Below are 18,346 nucleotides of genomic sequence, written 5' to 3'. Positions count from 1 at the left end.
CTAGAAGAGCAATCCTCTCCAAAGAAAAACTTTGGGTAATTGGTGCAAACTAAACTATTAAGTGCTTTTTTCTTTTTATGGGTCTCTTTTTAAAGTCAGTTTGTGAGGCGTAATGCAAACAAACCCACTGATTAGGTTGTTTTCCTACGTAAATTTTGGAAATCTTGTAATGCTAACAGGGGGAAGTGGTGCCTCCTTAATCGGAGCAGCTGTTGGAGGCTGAAGACTACTCCAGGTTCGGCTTCCGCATGTAATGAATTGATTTAAGTTAAAAAGAATTATATTATAATAATGCAACTGTCGGAATTGAGATTTTGAATTACAGTCTTTTTTTTTTTTATTTTTTAATGTGAATGTGGTGATTCATTGTTTAATTTTTTTCCTTTTCTCTCCACTATCATATTAATATAGTAACATATTAATTATATATAATAATATAGTATAGGCTTATTTCCAGTTCACAGTGTGCATTGTTCATGAACCATATGAATTTAGTTGGCTTGCCTGCTCAGTGGGGGCAGATAGTTGAAATAATTATAGACATAATTTGGTTTTTCAAACATTGTGGTAAACATTATCCAAATTCTTCATAAAGTCATCAAATTGTGGTATACAAATTTTAGTTCTACTAGGCCCAAATTGGTTGAGCAAGTGGAGGAGCATTTTAGGACATGTTTCCTTGTTGAGTTTTTATTTTATAGTTTTTAAGGGAAATAACAAAATTTATTTTCATAAAAAAATTTGTAAAATTTGTAAATTATGTTTACTTTATAGAATTTTTTTATTCATTTAGGTAACATCTTAAATATAGAGAGCGTGAACATCAATTTTTCACTAAAATGTATCAATTTTTTTTAAGAATAAAGGATCAAATATCTATCTGAACTACAAGTTCATGGTCAATTAAGTATAATTTCAAATATAGTAAAATATCTATATAGTTGAATAATTCTGATTCCCAATTGAACCGGCTGCAAATAGAAATATTCCTCTATATAATGATATTTGTAAATATAATTAAAAAATATATATTATATTATTGTTTTATCTCATTAATTTTATTTATATAATATAATAAAATATTAACATATGCTACCATTTCAGTAATAGATTTAAATAATAAGTGAAAAGAAAAATTTTAATATTTAAATTTATATTGAGTTATGATTATAATACATTTATAATCATAAACTTTAATTGATATTAAGTATATAACTATAAAGAAGTTTTATTATATTTCAATAAATAGTTTCAAAATTTCTATTTAAAAGTTATATATCGATTCAAATTTTAAAATATTCGGACAAATATTAAACCGGAATTTGAACTGTGGTTGCAGTAGCAAGTCTTTGTTATGGAATTCTATTTCTGACTTGCCATTGACTTTGATGCGCAGTGGGACGAATTTTTCAAATGAGGTGACCTGTAATTCCTCTGCTTTATCTGTTATATATTACAGAAATCAATAAACATCATAACAATCTTATTCATTAAAAATAATTATATAGTATAATATATTCTTATCATATCTATTTATTTTAGCACATAATATATAAAAAAAATTCGCATACATTATATTATTTTTTATAAAAAAACTAAAATAAATATAAAAACAAACTTATTTTTATAGCAATATGGTTACTTATTAAAATTATATATTTTATTCATATTGCTTTGATTTTAAACACTTTTTAATTTTTTTTATAAATAAAAAACGAACCCTTATCATTCAATTTTTTAGTCAATTGAATTTGGTCAGTTTTTCTCTCATCTCTAACAGACTGTAGACATTTAATTAGTTGTAATAAAAGAACTGAGAGGACAGAAATGAAAAGATTTTATATATGTATATAAATTGATAATCATCAACTGATTGATAGGGTGTCATAGGGATGATTAATAATTGCCTTAGAGTAAACTTCTTTTGGCATTATGAGCATGAAGATGTTAATGATGGTGTCAATTTAATAATTCCATGGGAGACGTTACATAGCAAAGCTTGGTTTGAGGTTAAGGCTGTTGCCCCTCCCTCACCATGGGTTTGGGCTTCACTACTGCTGTATTTTGAAACATCCTTGCTATGGCCAAACTCCTTACATTTCTCATGGGAAGAAAAACAATTTGTTTTTGTCTCACTTCTTTTAAGGCTCAGTTTTTTAATTAAAATCTTCATCAAATACTTTTAAAGGCTAGCTTATTTATATATATATTAGCTAATTGAATGTTTATGTTCTTTAATTTTGATAATTTAGTCAGTTTACTTTTTTAATTTTCGTTTTAATCTAATAGATATATAAATTTATTTTTTTAATAATATTAACACTTTTTGATACGTGTCTTCATTCAATACATCCACATATATTGTACAAAAGGCATTTAAATATTACCCAAAAATAAAATTTAAATGAAAAGTTATATGTTTAAATATTAAAAAAAATAAAATTCAAGTATTTGTTAAATTAAATTAAAAGTTAAAGTGTTAAACTGAATAATCAATATAAGTTCAAGAATTTAAATATGTTTTTAACCTATTTATTTTAAAATATTTAAAATTTTCACTCTTCGTATAAAAAAAAATATAAATAAATCAAGTTGCTCGTTACTTAAAAATTGCTCAAACTTGATTATCGATGCTCGCTCAATAAAGTGTTAAATTACCCGTTTAGACTTATTTACTATAATGAAATTATAAATTTTATTAGATATATATTTTAATTTTTCAATAAATGGATAAATAATCTAATTTTTAATTTATAGTGCTACTCTTTTTCTTTTTATTTTTCATTACCATATTTTCTTGAGAACCAAACACATTTTCTCGGGAAGAAAATAATACATTCAATCTGAAAAAGAAAATATCAAACACCAACCTAAATCAAATCATGCTTCACCTCCAACATGTGTCCGCCTTACTCGCACCTCCAACAGTTGAATGTGCTATTTACTGGGATGACATTTTAAAGTTTAACATTGCAACTTCGAAATCTTTAAGATTGAGGCTTGAATTAAATGTTCTCTCAGTAGAATCTTAAGATATAAGGAATCATTTCAATAACAAATTTTTCACTATAATTATGACACATGGCACATTAACTAAGTCTCTTCAGCATTTTAAAGTATTAAAAGTTTTGCAAATAGGCATGTAGCAAGAAGTCTAGCCTTACTGCTATGATATAAAATGGTCAGGGTACACAGAACATTAGCCAATCACTGCCTCAAGCTTTCGACAATGTAAGACGCATACAGATCCCTGTAAAATACAAAATTTATGTAACAGAGATAATAATTCGATTGATTATCAATTTAGAAATGCATGCCATTCAAAGGTTAGTTATTCTATAAGCTGTAGAGATTAAGAGCCTAAACAAAAAGGAAAAAAAAAAAAAAAGCAAGTCATAGAGGTTATAAGAACTCACATGGAGTACTTGATGGCATTGATGGCAGCCTCGGCTGGCAAAAAATCTTCCACATCAACTTTCTTGTTCTCATTCTTTTTGTCTGTCATTCATTGTATAGGATTCACACTATATGGTGCAGATGGCAGATGGATAATCAGAGGGGTGAGATCTTCAGCAAATTCATCAAGACAGCCAACTAATTTAATTGTGGAACCAATTATGCATATGAGTAAAAGACTGACTACTTGCAACCAAACTACAAATTTCACATAAGAGGATACAGTCCTCAAAAAAGCGGCGGATTTCAGCTAGACGGTGAGGAGGAAGCTCCTTGATGTCTGTGTAGTGACGGAACTCAGGATCATCAGCACATACTGCTATAATCTTGTCATCCTTTTCACCCTGCAATGGAATTTTTCTTATAAGCTAGTGATTCCTCTTCCAAACTTCAGTTAAGCCTCAGTTGTAGATATAAATATTGAAATTTTATATTGTAATTTCAAATGCTGGTCAATTAGTGATTTCATATATTGTTATATATTAGTGATTGCTCCTTCAGAGAATATGATGGGAGAGTTTTAACAGTCTAAGTATTTTTTGCATCTGATAAATATTGTTTGCTTAAAATATCTCTGACATCCGTTAGAGGGGGCCCAGAATCATCCATAACTCACAATTTAATGTTGTTCATCTTCTAAGAGACAATATAAAGAATCCGAGAATTCACCAATGACCCATGCGCACAAAGCAATAATCAAGCACTAAATAAGAAATTTAATTTGTGTGCAGCTTAGGTATTCATTTCTTTTGTTTCACCGGTAGTTTCATTATCATCTACAAGTTATCCAATAATCTAATCAAACCAGAAAATGAGTACTAAGAATACGAATTTAGGAATGGAAAAACAAAGCTTCTTGCCTGGTCAATCATAGGCATTAAACCAATAGCACGAGCACGGAGAAAAGTACCAGGTAGCACAGGCTCCTATTTCAAAGAAAAACCAAAGAATTTGTTCTTAAAAATTAGAAAGAAATGTTATTTTCATTTTAATAAAACTGTTCAAGGCTGAAACATAGTACCTGCATCAATACCAGGACATCCATAGGATCACTATCCTCACAGATAGTTCTTGGGATAAACCCATAATTGTGCGGATATACAACAGATGAGTAAAGAACACGATCAACCTATTCATAAGAATGTTAAACATTATCTTCTGTGTAAGACAATGGGGTGCATATTTGATTGCAAGCAAGCGAACATCAGACTGACATGGTGAACTCAACAAAAACCACATAAAAAATAAACAGAACTATTACTCTAAAACACCCATTACAACTAAATGAAGGGCCTAAGCCTAATCAATTTTGTCAATATTATGCCTTCGGTTAGTATAGGAATCTGAAAATTTCCCATGGTCCAATCACAGATCATTACTGATAAGGTTTTATACACTTCTAAGGAGGTTAACATGTACTTTTTTTATAAAAAAGAAAAACCATAACACATTTCTAATTTTTCAAAATCTAAAGAAAAAAAGAAAAGAAAAAGAGAGAAAGCATCACTAATTCAGTAGGATGTTGGGCCCACAGCATTATAAGCATAGTTCCCAATTCATCCCAACTTGTTTATGACTGTTTATCCTATGAAATGCTTAAAGTAGAAACATATTTTATCCAGAGAGGGACAGCAAAGTATTATTCATTAGATAAGATGCACAAGGAAATGATGGAAAATGGAAGATGAAGATTGTACTTTTATAAGACCGCTTATCTTGTCAAGCTCGTACTTAACCTTGCTACCTTTGCCAATTTCAACCACCTGCAAGTCAAATAAACTTTAGAAGATTTGTATACTAAACTTTAACAGAAGAATTTGCATCTTAACCTACCATTATACAAGTCCAGTGTCTAAACAAGATAATCTCAGACACATTCTTGCAAAGCATTAAGGAATGATGCATTGAGGTAGCCATGTCTCTATTTTCATTGTCATTGTATAAATTGTCCTAAAATTTGTGAAGGGCATGCTTAGGCTCTAAGAACAACCAGGCCCAAGTACACACTTTTTCCTTATGATCTCAATCCAGGTTCCATCACTAAGGAATGCAGCTTTAAGGGGTTTCGGCACCTAAGGAATTATAAAGTAACATACTCTGCACTTTAAGGGACATTTCTTGCTGCCATATATTAGGTCCACCATCAAATGCACGTGTGATAAAACAAGAAGTCTTAGATCTTGTTTTTGCTAGATCAAAAGAGGGGTAATGCAAGACAGGAAAAATTAGCTTACACAGTTGAAAACTGATGGAGCACCTGGTCCTGCACATTTAGAAACGCTGAGTATAGTCAGTGGAGGAAGTAAAGATTGAAGGATCTCAAGGATTTAAATAGTATAATGATCACACACTATGCAATTATTTGAGATTTATCACTGAACTGAAAGTTATATGAACTTGCTAATTGAATTGCCTATTTATGGATAACCAAAAGCCACTACTGAATGATTGCATCTCTTAAGAATTGGGGCATAAACCTTCATAAGGACATCCCTTTTGGTTATTAGAGACACAACTTCAGAATAAGGCATATACTTTGGTGAAGACTAAAGAGACATTTCTTAGTAAGTGCCAATGGACATTTCCTTCTATCAATGGTTTCTTGAATAATCAAAATGTATGGGGAACCATGACACATGCTGGGAAACAAATTCAGTGAATTAAGTGAACATTTTATTGCGGTTAGATCAGTATAGTCCAACTAAGACTGCTATAGAGGCAAAGATTTGCTATCAATATAATCCAACTAAGACTGCTATAGAGGCAAAAAAGTTTATGGAACCATTTCCATTTTTTTTTTCTTTTGGTTTGTTTTAAAACATATAATTTTAACATGACGTACTAGGAAAGCTTACCAATCTCCAAGTCATGCCAGGGATGAGCAGCAACAGATCTCCGTGACATTGAAGAAATAATCCTTTCATTGAGGGCAACCTTCCTCGAGCTTTTTCCACTTGCTTCGCCACCACTGTTATCCATGTTCAGTCTTCACTATAGTTCTATTACAAACAAAAATATTACAACAATCATTCCCCATCAGAAAGTGAAGAGAATTGAGCCCATAAAAAATAATACTATAAGAAAGAAAGAAGAAAAACAAACTTAGTCAAATACATAAGACTTGTTTTTGGACTAAGTTTGTTAATAATTCTCTTCAATAGGAAGAACATTGTTAATAACTCATTCCAAAAACAAAAACAAGTCTTATGTATTTGACTAAGTTTGTTTTTCTTCTTTCTTTCTTATAGTATTATTTTTTATGGGCTCAATTCTCTTCAATAGGAAGAACATTTCAAGAAGACTACATAACCCCAGCTTCAGCAACTAACAAGTATAGATTGACCAACAAAAAAAGAAAAGCAAATCAAGACAGCCCCAAAAGCTTATTTCCTAAATATCACCATTTCATTACCTCAAATCACATAAGCAGAAATCTACAACCAAATTTCTAGATCATACCAAAACAGATACAAAATAAAAACTTAAGTCTAACATAAATAAGCAAAACTATATAACCCCAAATCAGATATCAGAGATTACTAAGAGGTTATTCAAAATAAAACCAAGCCAATAGAGACAACGGATAAGCAAGCTTCTAAAGTAGAACGAAACAGCAACTTGCATATCTATCTCAGTGCAGACAGTGAACTGATCCCGTATAAAAAATAACCAATACCCACTATTTTTTTTTCTTTCCTTTCTGGGTTCTAGCAGAATCCATAAATGAGTAGCCCAAACCAAAATTTATTCTTCTAAGCAAACTAAAACAAGAAAAAGAAGTAAAATACCAGCAATCAAAGACAAAGACTAAATGAAAGTGAATCCGAAATCTGCTAAGAGTCACTAAAAGAAGATGAACAAAAACTTACAAAGATGATCAGTGACGTAAAATGTCAAGAATCGAATCTATATGTTAAATCAATTTGCACAAACAAATATATATATATATACACACACGCAGAAAGAGAGCTACTGCCTTTAAGTATTGGAAAGTGAAGGAACAGGTTACTGTATCTTATTGGTACCTGTTTCAACGGCCAGTCTAAGGTGAATGTGGACCGTCAGATACAAACAAGTCGAATCATACGCATGTGGGTAGTGATTTCAGTCAGCTCCTGATTTGCTGTCTTGAAAGTAGTAATCTTTTCAAGAGGTCTTGCAGGAAAGGAAATCCGTATTTAAGCCGCAAATGAATTTTTTTGCAAAATACATTTAACCGGGTAAAAATACGATCACCCGACCCTCGACCCTGTTAGATTAAAAAATACACTATGATATTAACAATTAAGCTTTTCCATTAAAAATGGAGAGTATATTCTCTTACTCAATAGAGTCAATATAACATGGTGCTTGAAGAAACCTAATATACCTAAACATATGCATTCCATTCAATATGATTTTCTTTTACCCTTCTTTGAAATATGTCTATGAATTATAATTTTCATTCATTACTATGTGATCATTTATTCATCTTTACTACTCTTTATGGTTTAGTTTGCATCATTTGATAATACAAATAATAAATAAAATGTCAACATTAAATGCAACCTATTCATCCATTAAAAAAAATTACAAGAATATGAATTATTTATTTTTACTTTTTCTATAAACGCAATTAATATATTTTTTTGTTGCAGCTTGAATGAAGATTGCTAGAGTATCGACTTTTTTTATTTTATAAAATCTATGTATTCTATAATTTTATTTTTATATTTTTATATTTACCAAGTTGGGTTAGATATTTAATTTGATGCATAAATGAAAAAAAGAATAAAAAGAAAAAAGAAAAAAAAGAAATATGCATATAATGTACTTGTTCTCGATTCATAAGTATAAGTATAATGAGAAGTGGTTTGGATTTGGGTTTTGCAAGTAAATGTTGAGATCTCTTTGTCCTTGGAGGACGATGACTTCCAAACCCAAGTCCAATTTTAAATGTTGAATGCTAGTTTTTTTATACAAATTTTAAAAGTATTAAATGATATTTTTTTTTATTTTTTAAATTTTTTGTATTCATTTAAAAAGATAAAAATAAAAATATTTTTCTCTAAAAAAGATTAATAAGAAATAGAAAGAAGAAATAAATTATAATTAATGAAGAGTAAATATATTTAGATTATGTATATGTAAAAAGATTAAATTATTATTATAATATGAAAAAATTACAAGAAACGCTAATAATATATCTGAAATAAAAAAAATTTAAAAATTAACACACTAAATTATAATTATTTCTTAACTTTTCTAAATTAGATACTTGAATAAAAATGAATATTCCCTTACTAAATAAATTAGCTTATAAATTAAAATCTGAAAAATTACTTGTTATCTCAAAATTCAGGGACCAAATTGGACGTCTAGCCGCTAAGATTCCACTAAGTCGGATAGATTTGGCTTTTTCTTGTAGCATTAGGCCTATAAAAAATAAAAGAGTTCATTTTGGCTGATTTGTATTTCTTTTTGCTCTTTTCACACAAATTCAGGGACCAAATCGACCCTCTGTTTGTCCGATCTTATTTCTCTCAACTCGGTCAAATAAAAAAATGGCGCCAGCTCCACCTTGACCCAGATGTCTATTCATTAAGATATACACGAAATCGTTGTTTCTAAATTTAGTAATAATTATAATACATATACAATAACCGAGTTTGCACTCAGACCATTTCAAACACAGAAGAAGAGACGTTCTTGCCACTCTCTTGTCTCTTTCAAAACGAAGAATATTCAAATGCGCATTGCTTCACCGCCATTGAACAAACTTACCCAGTACTTGTTTGTCTTGTTTCTTTGATTATTTTTCGTTTTTGGCCAAAATGACTTCGAGAGAAGAGGCCGGAGATGATGGAGTAAGGAAACCGTTGCTGCACACAGGAAGTTGGTATAGAATGAGTTCGAGGCAGTCCAGTATGATGGGCTCTTCTTCTCAGTACATTCGTGATGGCGCTGTTTCTGTTGTCCTCTGCGTCCTTATCGTTGCTCTGGGTCCAATCCAATTTGGTTTCACCGTAAAACCAACTCTTTCTGTTCTTTTTTTTTTTTTCTATTTTTTTTTTCATGTCTGTATTGTGTTTTTTAAGGTATTTATTTTCTGTAATCTAGTGCGGATATTCTTCGCCTACACAAGCAGAAATCATTAGGGATCTTAATCTCTCAATTTCGGAGGTTTGACTTTTTTGCGTTTAAATCTCATTTCTGTTCTTCTTATTTTTGTGCGTTTTTGGAGTTTTAACTTTGGATTTATTGTTTGCAGTTCTCTTTGTTTGGTTCTTTGTCAAATGTTGGTGCTATGGTCGGAGCTATTGCTAGTGGTCAGATGGCAGAGTACATTGGCCGCAAGGGGGTATGGTATTAATCACAAGACTTGACAATTTTTTTTTTTAAATAATCTACTGAATTGCTCATTAGCTGTCTAAACTTAAAGTAATTGCTGCACTTTTGTTTATGTTAAATTGCAGTCACTGATGGTTGCTGCTATTCCTAATATAATTGGATGGCTAAGCATATCATTTGCGAAAGTGAGTGATCATCCATTTATACTCGTGTGGACTTCTTAATGATGTCTGTTTTTTATGTTGTTTGAGCTTTCCATGAGTAATTTCTTGCAGGATTCTTCATTTTTATTCATGGGAAGGTTGTTGGAAGGATTTGGTGTCGGTATAATATCATACACGGTAAGCCTTGAAGCTTTTATGGTTTACTATTTGCTGAGCTCTTGAAGTGATGCTGAATAGATGAATGGCATTATTTGGATTATTATAATACTTGTAATTGGGTTAATCATATGCATAGGTACCAGTATATATAGCTGAAATTGCACCTCAGAACAGGAGAGGAAGCCTTGGATCAGTTAATCAGGTTGGTTGTGCACTTTCCGAATCAATTTACTTGTGTTTTTCTTATCAATTTATTGGCCATGGTGTTTTAATGATGTTAGGTATTGATGACTTTAATTGATATCTTTACTGAATAGCTCTCTGTTACTCTGGGGATAATGCTCGCATATCTGTTAGGACTTTTTGTACACTGGAGATTGCTTGCAGTTTTAGGTAAGCCTTTGTGAAATTCTTCTCAAGCATTAAAGCTGTCATGGGGGAAAGAGTCCAGTATTTTGTGGCAACAATTTTGCGAGTGCATACTTGAACAAGAATGCTTATCAGTAATTCCTTATCAATGTTTCTGTGTATGCATGTAAATATGTTTGAACTCCATGAGATAAATCTGGACTGAAAGAAAATTGTAAAAGGAACAATTTTCCGTTTTGTTCTTGTAACATTTTCCTGTTGAGTGATGAGATTTGAAAGTTTCTTTCACATTATCATTCATAAACCCAGCTGGATGTTAGTCATCAATTGAGTAGTTTGATGAATAACTGGGGTCTGACCAATGCATTCATGGTGTTTTACAGGAATTTTGCCTTGCACAATTTTAATACCCGGCTTGTTTTTCATACCAGAGTCTCCTCGATGGCTGGTATGGTTCATATACTGAATGTTGTGTGTTTATATTTCATAACTTTTCTGAAGTTGTGTTTTTATATTTCATAACTTTTCTGAATCTCTTTATCCACCTTTATTTCTTTCTTTATCTGGGGTGGGGGTGGCAGGCCAAAATGGGAATGACAGAAGATTTTGAAGCGTCTTTGCAAGTTTTACGGGGATTCGATACAGACATTTCTGCTGAAGTGAACGAAATCAAGGTATATAATTAAGCTGCCATCACTTTTTATTTTTCGTTCTTTCACTCAACTCAACATGGACATAGAAACTTTTCAAAAAGCATTGTGCAAAGTCTTTGATGATAAAGAAGGATGTCTTTCATGTTCCATTGTTAAATTTTTACACAAACTCATGACAATTTAATTACTTTCTGCAGAGATCTGTAGCATCATCAACAAAAAGATCAACGGTTCGATTCGCAGATCTCAGGCGAAGAAGATATTGGTTCCCATTGATGGTAGACTGGTTTGTTTTTTATATCTGATTTTCTTTTCTCCGGATTTTGTTTATTTTTGTTATTCATTATCTGTTTGTGAAAATGTAAAACTGCTGGTGTTGATAGTCACTTATTCTGTAGGTGGGAATTGGATTACTTATGCTCCAGCAACTCAGCGGTATCAATGGGATTTTATTCTATTCCAGCAACATCTTCGAAAGTGCTGGTGTGATTTCTTTTCCTCTTTGGCTTGGATTCCTATTTTCTTGCGATTTGTTGTTAAAATTTGCTAGACTGGTGATGCAAGATAAATTCTTGTATATGTTTGGATAGCAAGAAACCGATAGAAAACAGAGTAGAGAGAAACTTAAGAGAAATGGATGAGAGAAAATAGAGCTAATCACTTTAATCATTATATAGAGACTCCAAGATTATAGCTAGCCAATCACAAAATGACAACTCAATACTAACTAACAAAATGACTTCTTCCGCATATCAATACCCTCTCCTTTAAACAACCTTGTCCTCAAGGTTGATGTGAAAAAAGTGGTTGTATAGAAGGTCTGAGTTTCAGCTCGTCTAATACCTTCCTGTGGTCTGAGTTTCAGCTCCTCTAATACCTTCCTGTTTAGAGTTTGTTGAGGTTATAGCATTTCATTTCCATCCTTTTCTAATGTTGGAACTGAATATTTACCATATAACAACCCATGTTCCAACTAAGTTAATTAGATATTTACTTCTTCAGTTGGATCAGCAGGAACCAATTCAAATATAGTTTTTAAGCTCCGGTTGGCCTAGTACACTGTATAATCTGCTGTCCACTCTCTTGAATTTTGCTTTCTACTTTCTTGAATTTGGTTCCAGTCCTAGTTGAAATTCAGGTCAGGTCAAGTTCCTGTCCATCAGTTGTCAATTCAGTCTTCTCATAGTTCCAATCAACACAATTCTTCACAAAAAATGCGAGAAATGTATCAATATCAACACACGACCTTCCTTCAGATCCTGTGATCTTAGTCAATGGTGGTGGTGTATCAATTGGACTTGGTCTTTCCATAGAGAACCAAAATTGATGACCATGATCCTCATCAATGGTGGTGGTGGTGTATCGGTGGGAAGAGGCCTTCCCATCATCAAGAAGAAACCTGAATTGATAATCATTAGGTCCTCACTTCCAAGATCATCAAGCTCTTCTTGCCCATCATCTTGCGTTGCATTCTGATCTTGAGAGAATGTGACTGAAAGAACGCTATTTATTTCCAATGTTGATGGTCGGGTCCATGGCTCTGATTGTTCACGATGAGTTTGAGCCTAAAATCATGTTAAACCTCCAAAGCTTTCTTCAGATTCTTCGAGGTCTTCAAAATAGGAAACTTCATAGAGTGTAGACATCGTGTTTGAAGAAATTCCCCATAAGAGTTTTGAATTTAGAATCAACAAAATTAGAAATTAAGAACTGAATCAAGAATGGCGATTTTCATGTGAGACAGTAGGAAAATAGATCAAGATTTGGGTTTGGGAATATGGGTTTCTGATTTGATGAATTTAGGGACCAAGATTGGAAGTTAGGGTTGCGATGAATCGATTTGCATAGGTGAAATTCAAGAAAGGATCTTGAACTGGGACCGAGGATTAAGAATTGAATGATAGGATCAGCAACAAATAGAACTGCTCTGATATTAAATCATGCAAGATAAAGTCTTGTATCTGTCTAGATAGCAAGGAAAAGAGAGAAAATGGAGAGAGAGAGAGAGAGAGAGAGAGAAATTTAAGAGAAATAGAGCTAATCACATCAATCATCAAAATACACGCTTTACATAAGCACACGTTGTCGGTACATACAGACTGCAAGACTATAGTTGTCCAATCACAAAATGACAACTCAGCACTAACAAACAAAATGACTTCTTCCATATATCAACTGACTTAACTGCTGCTTTAACTTAAAAATTTTCAGCATCCCATGTCTCACCATCTGTAACACAAGCCATCATGTGTGGCCTTCGCATCGCATGGCCATTTCTGGTGGAGCCATGTGGATAAGATACCTCTAAGAATATGCCATATGAAATATGAAATGAATTATAGTAGTTTAATTTATTAGGTTATAGCACATTTTAAATTCTTTGAATGTTAATAATAATAATGTTGCGCATAAATTCAGTTAGGAAGGGTTATTAATTCCTTTTTATCTTTAGTTTCACGTATATGAAAAAGATGAGATGCATTGCAAACCATTATGTGCAAATTCTCAGTTATTTCTAGTCCATATGATGAACTATGCTTTTGTTTATGAAACTGAATATTCTTACGAATCATTTCGGAATATTTACTCTTAGGAAAATTAGAAGAGTGAATGACCTAAAATCATGAACTTTCATCCCTTTTCATTAGTGCTGTATAGTCTTATACTTATTAAGTTAGCTCATCTGGCAGGTAGTATAAATAGCTAAAATACTTGGTTGAGCAGTGTATCTTAGACAATTGTAACAAGCAGTTATATGTTATAGAAAGATAAAGTTTTCCAAATCTTTCTCTCTTCTTAAGATCCAATTTCACCATTTTACGACCTTCTCAAGCATGAGCCATTATATATATATATATATATATATGATGAAATATTTGAATTGCATCAAATCTAGCGCAAGTCAACTATCCCACCCAGTTTTCTGACTTGTTTACCAGTAAGTGAATTGATCTCTGAAACAAAAATATATAACATTGTGTAACAAAGTTGTCAGACTTGTTGGCTAAATAGTTAATTTCTTGCTTGGTTTGACACAATTCTGATAGCTCATGTTACACGGCCAAATTACGATATCATTTGAGGTTTAGCACCTAAAACACTTTGGTGCCACCTATTTAAAAGTGAAGCTTCTGTTTTATTAGTTAAATATTAAGGTTATATACATCAACTTAGATGTTATATAACAAGATTTAAATAAATCGTGCAATGATTCAAGTATTTAGCTAGTAAAAAAGATGTGGGCTAATCTCTTAGAGGTTTACCTTCTTGACTTGGCTAATAATACAAGAGTCTGTTTGTAGCCTGGAAAATTATGTTGCCACTCCTGTTATTTAACCTCCATTCCAAGGGAATTGTCAAAGGCTGAAATTCAGTGATAGTTAAATACTCCACAGGATCTGCCTTTTTACTCGTGGTACTATAAAAATTCTAGTGCACCACATCACATTAAATTATGACAGGGAAAGTTCCTACTTTGTAATTTGCATCACTGTTCATCCTAAGTTAAAAATTAGTCTTAAAGCATGAATTTTTGAAATAAATCTAATGCTGTTATGAAATTGGCAGGGCTTTCCTCGGGTAATCTTGCTACAGTTGGACTTGGGGTTATTCAGGTAAGATGTTATGGTTCTTGTTTTTCCCTGGTAGTGCGGATATAACCTTACTCTCTGTTTGAATAAGAAGCTAAGGGAGAAAAGATAATAAGTGGGGAAATAGGATAAGTGAGAGAAGATGATGGCAATTTTCTTTTCCTAGTCTTGTTTCAATGTGACTAAAACAAAGTTATTTTTCCCTATTTGAAGATGTATTAGACATAAAACAAACAAAAGGTTATAAACTTACGATTTTACTCCTTTTAATGCAAATGTCAAAAAGTAATGAGGATGTGTGACATTTTGAGCATTTTCCAAGTTTCTGTACATATTTTTCTTCCATTCCTCCCTTTATTTTCCTCCTCCCTTATTCTAGACATGGGAAAAGTAGTTTTCAAGTTATTTTCCTCTTGTTTCTTTTCCCCCTTTATTTCCTCTTTGTCAAACGGGGGGTTAAGGTTCAGTTTACGGTTGTAAATTAAGAGTAAACTATTAGAAGAGGGAAAAGAAAAGAAGGACAAAAGTTGTGGATTCTGCTCAGTTCATCAAATGAGTAGCAATCATTTTTTCTTTTCTAGGTTCTGGCCACTGGGGTAACTACATGGTTGGTGGATAAAGCTGGGCGCAGGCTTCTCTTGATTGTGAGTAACTTTTTTGCAAATTTGGCTGTTGAATAAGAAAGGAATCATCACCTTTGAGGATAAAGGACAAAATCAATATGATATTTTGTTACACTCTTTGCAGGTATCTACATCTGGAATAACTGTTAGCCTGCTTCTTGTTGCAGTTGCCTTTTATTTAGAGGTTTGTCACAGAAGGCATATTTATGTTTGCAAACACTTATTTGAATTTTAAGCATCCTGATATTGATTTTTAGAGCAACTTTTGATGCCTTCTCATCACTCTTCTTCTGTAATGTGGAGATAGGGCAATGTTTCGAAAGATTCCCATTTATATGGCATAATGGGAATATTGTCACTTGTGGGGCTCGTGGTATGTTTCCTTGTATACTTTGTGTATGCCTCTGAAATTACCTTAATGCTATGTCTGTATTTGTGGTCAGATTGTCAGCATATTTAGTGAACTATTAATTACAGGCTATGATAATTTTCTTCTCTCTTGGTCTTGGAGCTATTCCTTGGATTATAATGTCTGAGGTATGCATTTTCTTTTCCTCCATCTCAATTTAGTTTCAGAAACTTTTGGTCCCTGGAGAGCATAAAGCTTATTATGCTTGTGCTAAACTATTTGATAAGCACAGTTAAGAATGGATTTATTCAGTAATTTTCTTGCTATAATATGACTTTGTTGGGACAGTCTGGAACCATTGAATGAGTTTTAAGGCTATGGTTTTTTTCACCAGTCTTCCAACTTTGTATTTGTACATAATGTTTCTAAGAATGAAAACGATTGCTATAAATTAAATTATGGAGGAGGGTTAAAGCTTTGTTCTTGTGTTTGTTGCTTAAATTAAATTATGTTGCCGTCCTTTGGATTTGTTTGCAAAATGGACCTAAACTTTATATTCTTTCATTCTCAACCCCTAAAATTTAGAAGCCATTATGACAGATAAGAGCTTTCTTCTTTTATTTTGTAATATCATTCAACATGTTCTCATTTGATGTAATCAATATATAGTTTTAGTTAACCTATGAGATGAATTTCAATATGATATCTGATCTGTAAAAATGATTTGAGCAGGGGCGAACTAGAACTTAGCACATCAGGGACCAAAAAAAGAAATTGATTTTAGTAGATCGAGCTAAGATGAAGTATTAAAAAGGATATAAATGAAATTTATGATATGCTGAAACAGAAATAAATATGTTTTTATTTGGGAGGGGACAGGTGGGAGAGTGGCCTACCAGTACTTATTTGAAAAAAGAAAATTCAAAAACAATTATGGGTGAAAATGCGAGTTCCAAAGAACTTCTTGTGGTGGGAGGATAGAACTTATATTCAACAAAAGCTTTGTACAAAGAACTTTTGGAGAAAAGGATGGGAACTTTGGAAATGCAAATTTAATGAGCTTGCCAATTCTAGTGGCCTTAAAGTTTGTTTAGATTTGAAATTCTAACATAAGTTAGAAGTAGGTTGAATATGATTTAACGTTTAGGGGAATAAGATTTTAGTCCCAATATTTGGGAATATGATGGAATTTATTCGGCATTTCATGTTAGAATAATATAAAGAGAAATAGCTTTATTTGAATTACTTTAAAAGGATATAATAGCAAAAACAAGGTGATCAGATTAATCTTGGATCTTGGATATTAGGTGATCGAGTTATGTGCATAGGTAATATAGAAGTTTCATCAAATGATAATGTCATCTTTTGAAGTATGGTAATGAAATATTTATCGAATTGCACAATTGCAGATACTCCCAGTGAATATTAAGGGCCTTGCGGGCAGTGTGGCAACACTGGCAAATTGGCTAACCTCCTGGCTGGTCACTATGACTGCAAACTTGTTGTTGAGTTGGAGTAGTGGAGGTATGTCCGTCTCTGATATACTCTTGCATAACAGGGATATATGCATACTGTGGGTGCAGGCTTGTACATCATCTACAACTGGGTGTTTATTTATGTCTTTATGTAACAAAATTGGTTTGGCTGTCACAGGAACCTTTACTATGTTCACACTGGTGTCTGCATTTACAGTAGTTTTCGTGACTTTATGGGTCCCTGAAACCAAAGGAAGAACTCTGGAAGAAATCCAGTCATCCTTCAGATGATACTAGTGTCTGTGTCTGCTCCTAGCGTGTGTAATCTGATTTCAAGTTTCAACTATTTCCTGTCATTCTTGCTCTTTTATTTTATTCATTTTCTTCTTTGTAAATGCTGAAAGTGAATGAGAAAAAGAAAAAAGGAAGGAAGAAAGAAAGAAGGAAGAAGGGAAGAGGAAAAAAAAAAAAAAAAAAAAAAGGAACAAGATTTCATTTAAATTCACTGATCTTGTGTATGAATCATGGATTCATGTATTTGGCTTTGGAACTCTTTACATTTGAAATATTGCATTTTGAATACAAGAATTTGAAATAATATGATGATTTGGTGTTATTAACTATATTTACGGATTCCTGTTGACATACATAGCCATAGTGATTTTGCCAACTGAAAGAACTTCCTTCTTGGACCACTAATTGCAACATTTAGCTCAACGCTCCTTCAATATTATCCTGTGGGCTTCCTTTGATGGTTCCCTTTTTTTAGCTCGAATCCTTATATCTTCAACTTGAAATCAAACAGGATGAATCATTTAACATTTTTATTAAGACAACTCTTCAAAAATATATTAAAAATTAACCAAAAAAAACATATCTTGTGAAGTTAAATTATAGACTGGAAATGCTGTATTTCTAATTTTTGGAAAGTAACTTCAACTTTTGAGATGTATCTTGAATATAAAGTATTAAGTTCAAATCTTTTCAAGTTGGAGTTTCAATTGATTGTTATAGTTGAATTGAGTTTAAATATATAAAATTTGGAGCCAACTAGAGATGAACCTTAGTTTCAAATCAATATAGCCCCTCTTTGATGAATGAAAAAAATAATTTTAGCCGCTCTTTTTCTTTTTGTTTTATATAAATTTTTTTATCTTTTGGTCTACTATTAATTATTT

General features: G+C 32.1%; 2 protein-coding genes across 3 annotated transcripts; one reads left to right on the top strand and one right to left on the bottom strand.

Annotated features, from left to right (window-relative positions):
- Nucleotides 1–3,000: 3,000 nt before the first annotated feature.
- LOC8273379 (soluble inorganic pyrophosphatase) lies at nucleotides 3,001–7,693 on the bottom strand. Of its 2 annotated transcripts, none has more exons than XM_002521511.4 (9): nucleotides 7,482–7,693; nucleotides 6,312–6,455; nucleotides 5,691–5,719; nucleotides 5,154–5,219; nucleotides 4,478–4,585; nucleotides 4,317–4,382; nucleotides 3,680–3,800; nucleotides 3,417–3,498; nucleotides 3,001–3,250 (listed from the first exon to the last, which is right to left on the bottom strand). In XM_002521511.4, exons 2-9 carry the CDS (start codon nucleotides 6,433–6,435, stop codon nucleotides 3,208–3,210), a joined length of 639 nt encoding a protein of 212 aa, XP_002521557.1. In that variant the 5' UTR covers nucleotides 6,436–6,455; nucleotides 7,482–7,693; the 3' UTR covers nucleotides 3,001–3,207. The 2 variants fall into 2 exon arrangements, with proteins under 2 accessions (XP_002521557.1, XP_015576223.1); XM_015720737.3 differs by lacking the exon at nucleotides 7,482–7,693 and adding an exon at nucleotides 7,326–7,474.
- A 1,415-nt stretch (nucleotides 7,694–9,108) lies between these two features.
- On the top strand, nucleotides 9,109–17,793 carry LOC8273380 (sugar transporter ERD6-like 6). Its single transcript, XM_002521512.4, has 18 exons — nucleotides 9,109–9,461; nucleotides 9,556–9,618; nucleotides 9,707–9,796; nucleotides 9,912–9,971; nucleotides 10,062–10,127; nucleotides 10,246–10,311; nucleotides 10,427–10,502; nucleotides 10,862–10,926; nucleotides 11,060–11,152; nucleotides 11,329–11,409; nucleotides 11,530–11,614; nucleotides 14,699–14,745; nucleotides 15,303–15,365; nucleotides 15,469–15,528; nucleotides 15,652–15,717; nucleotides 15,822–15,881; nucleotides 17,103–17,217; nucleotides 17,347–17,793. Exons 1-18 carry the CDS (start codon nucleotides 9,270–9,272, stop codon nucleotides 17,457–17,459), a joined length of 1,461 nt encoding a protein of 486 aa, XP_002521558.1. The 5' UTR covers nucleotides 9,109–9,269; the 3' UTR covers nucleotides 17,460–17,793.
- The last annotated feature ends 553 nt before the right edge of the window (nucleotides 17,794–18,346 follow it).

The sequence above is a fragment of the Ricinus communis genome, chromosome 5 (assembly GCF_019578655.1).
Source record: "Ricinus communis isolate WT05 ecotype wild-type chromosome 5, ASM1957865v1, whole genome shotgun sequence".
Taxonomy (NCBI): domain Eukaryota; kingdom Viridiplantae; phylum Streptophyta; class Magnoliopsida; order Malpighiales; family Euphorbiaceae; genus Ricinus; species Ricinus communis.
Note: the sequence above shows the minus strand (reverse complement) of the source record. Positions and strands in the feature narration are given on the sequence as shown.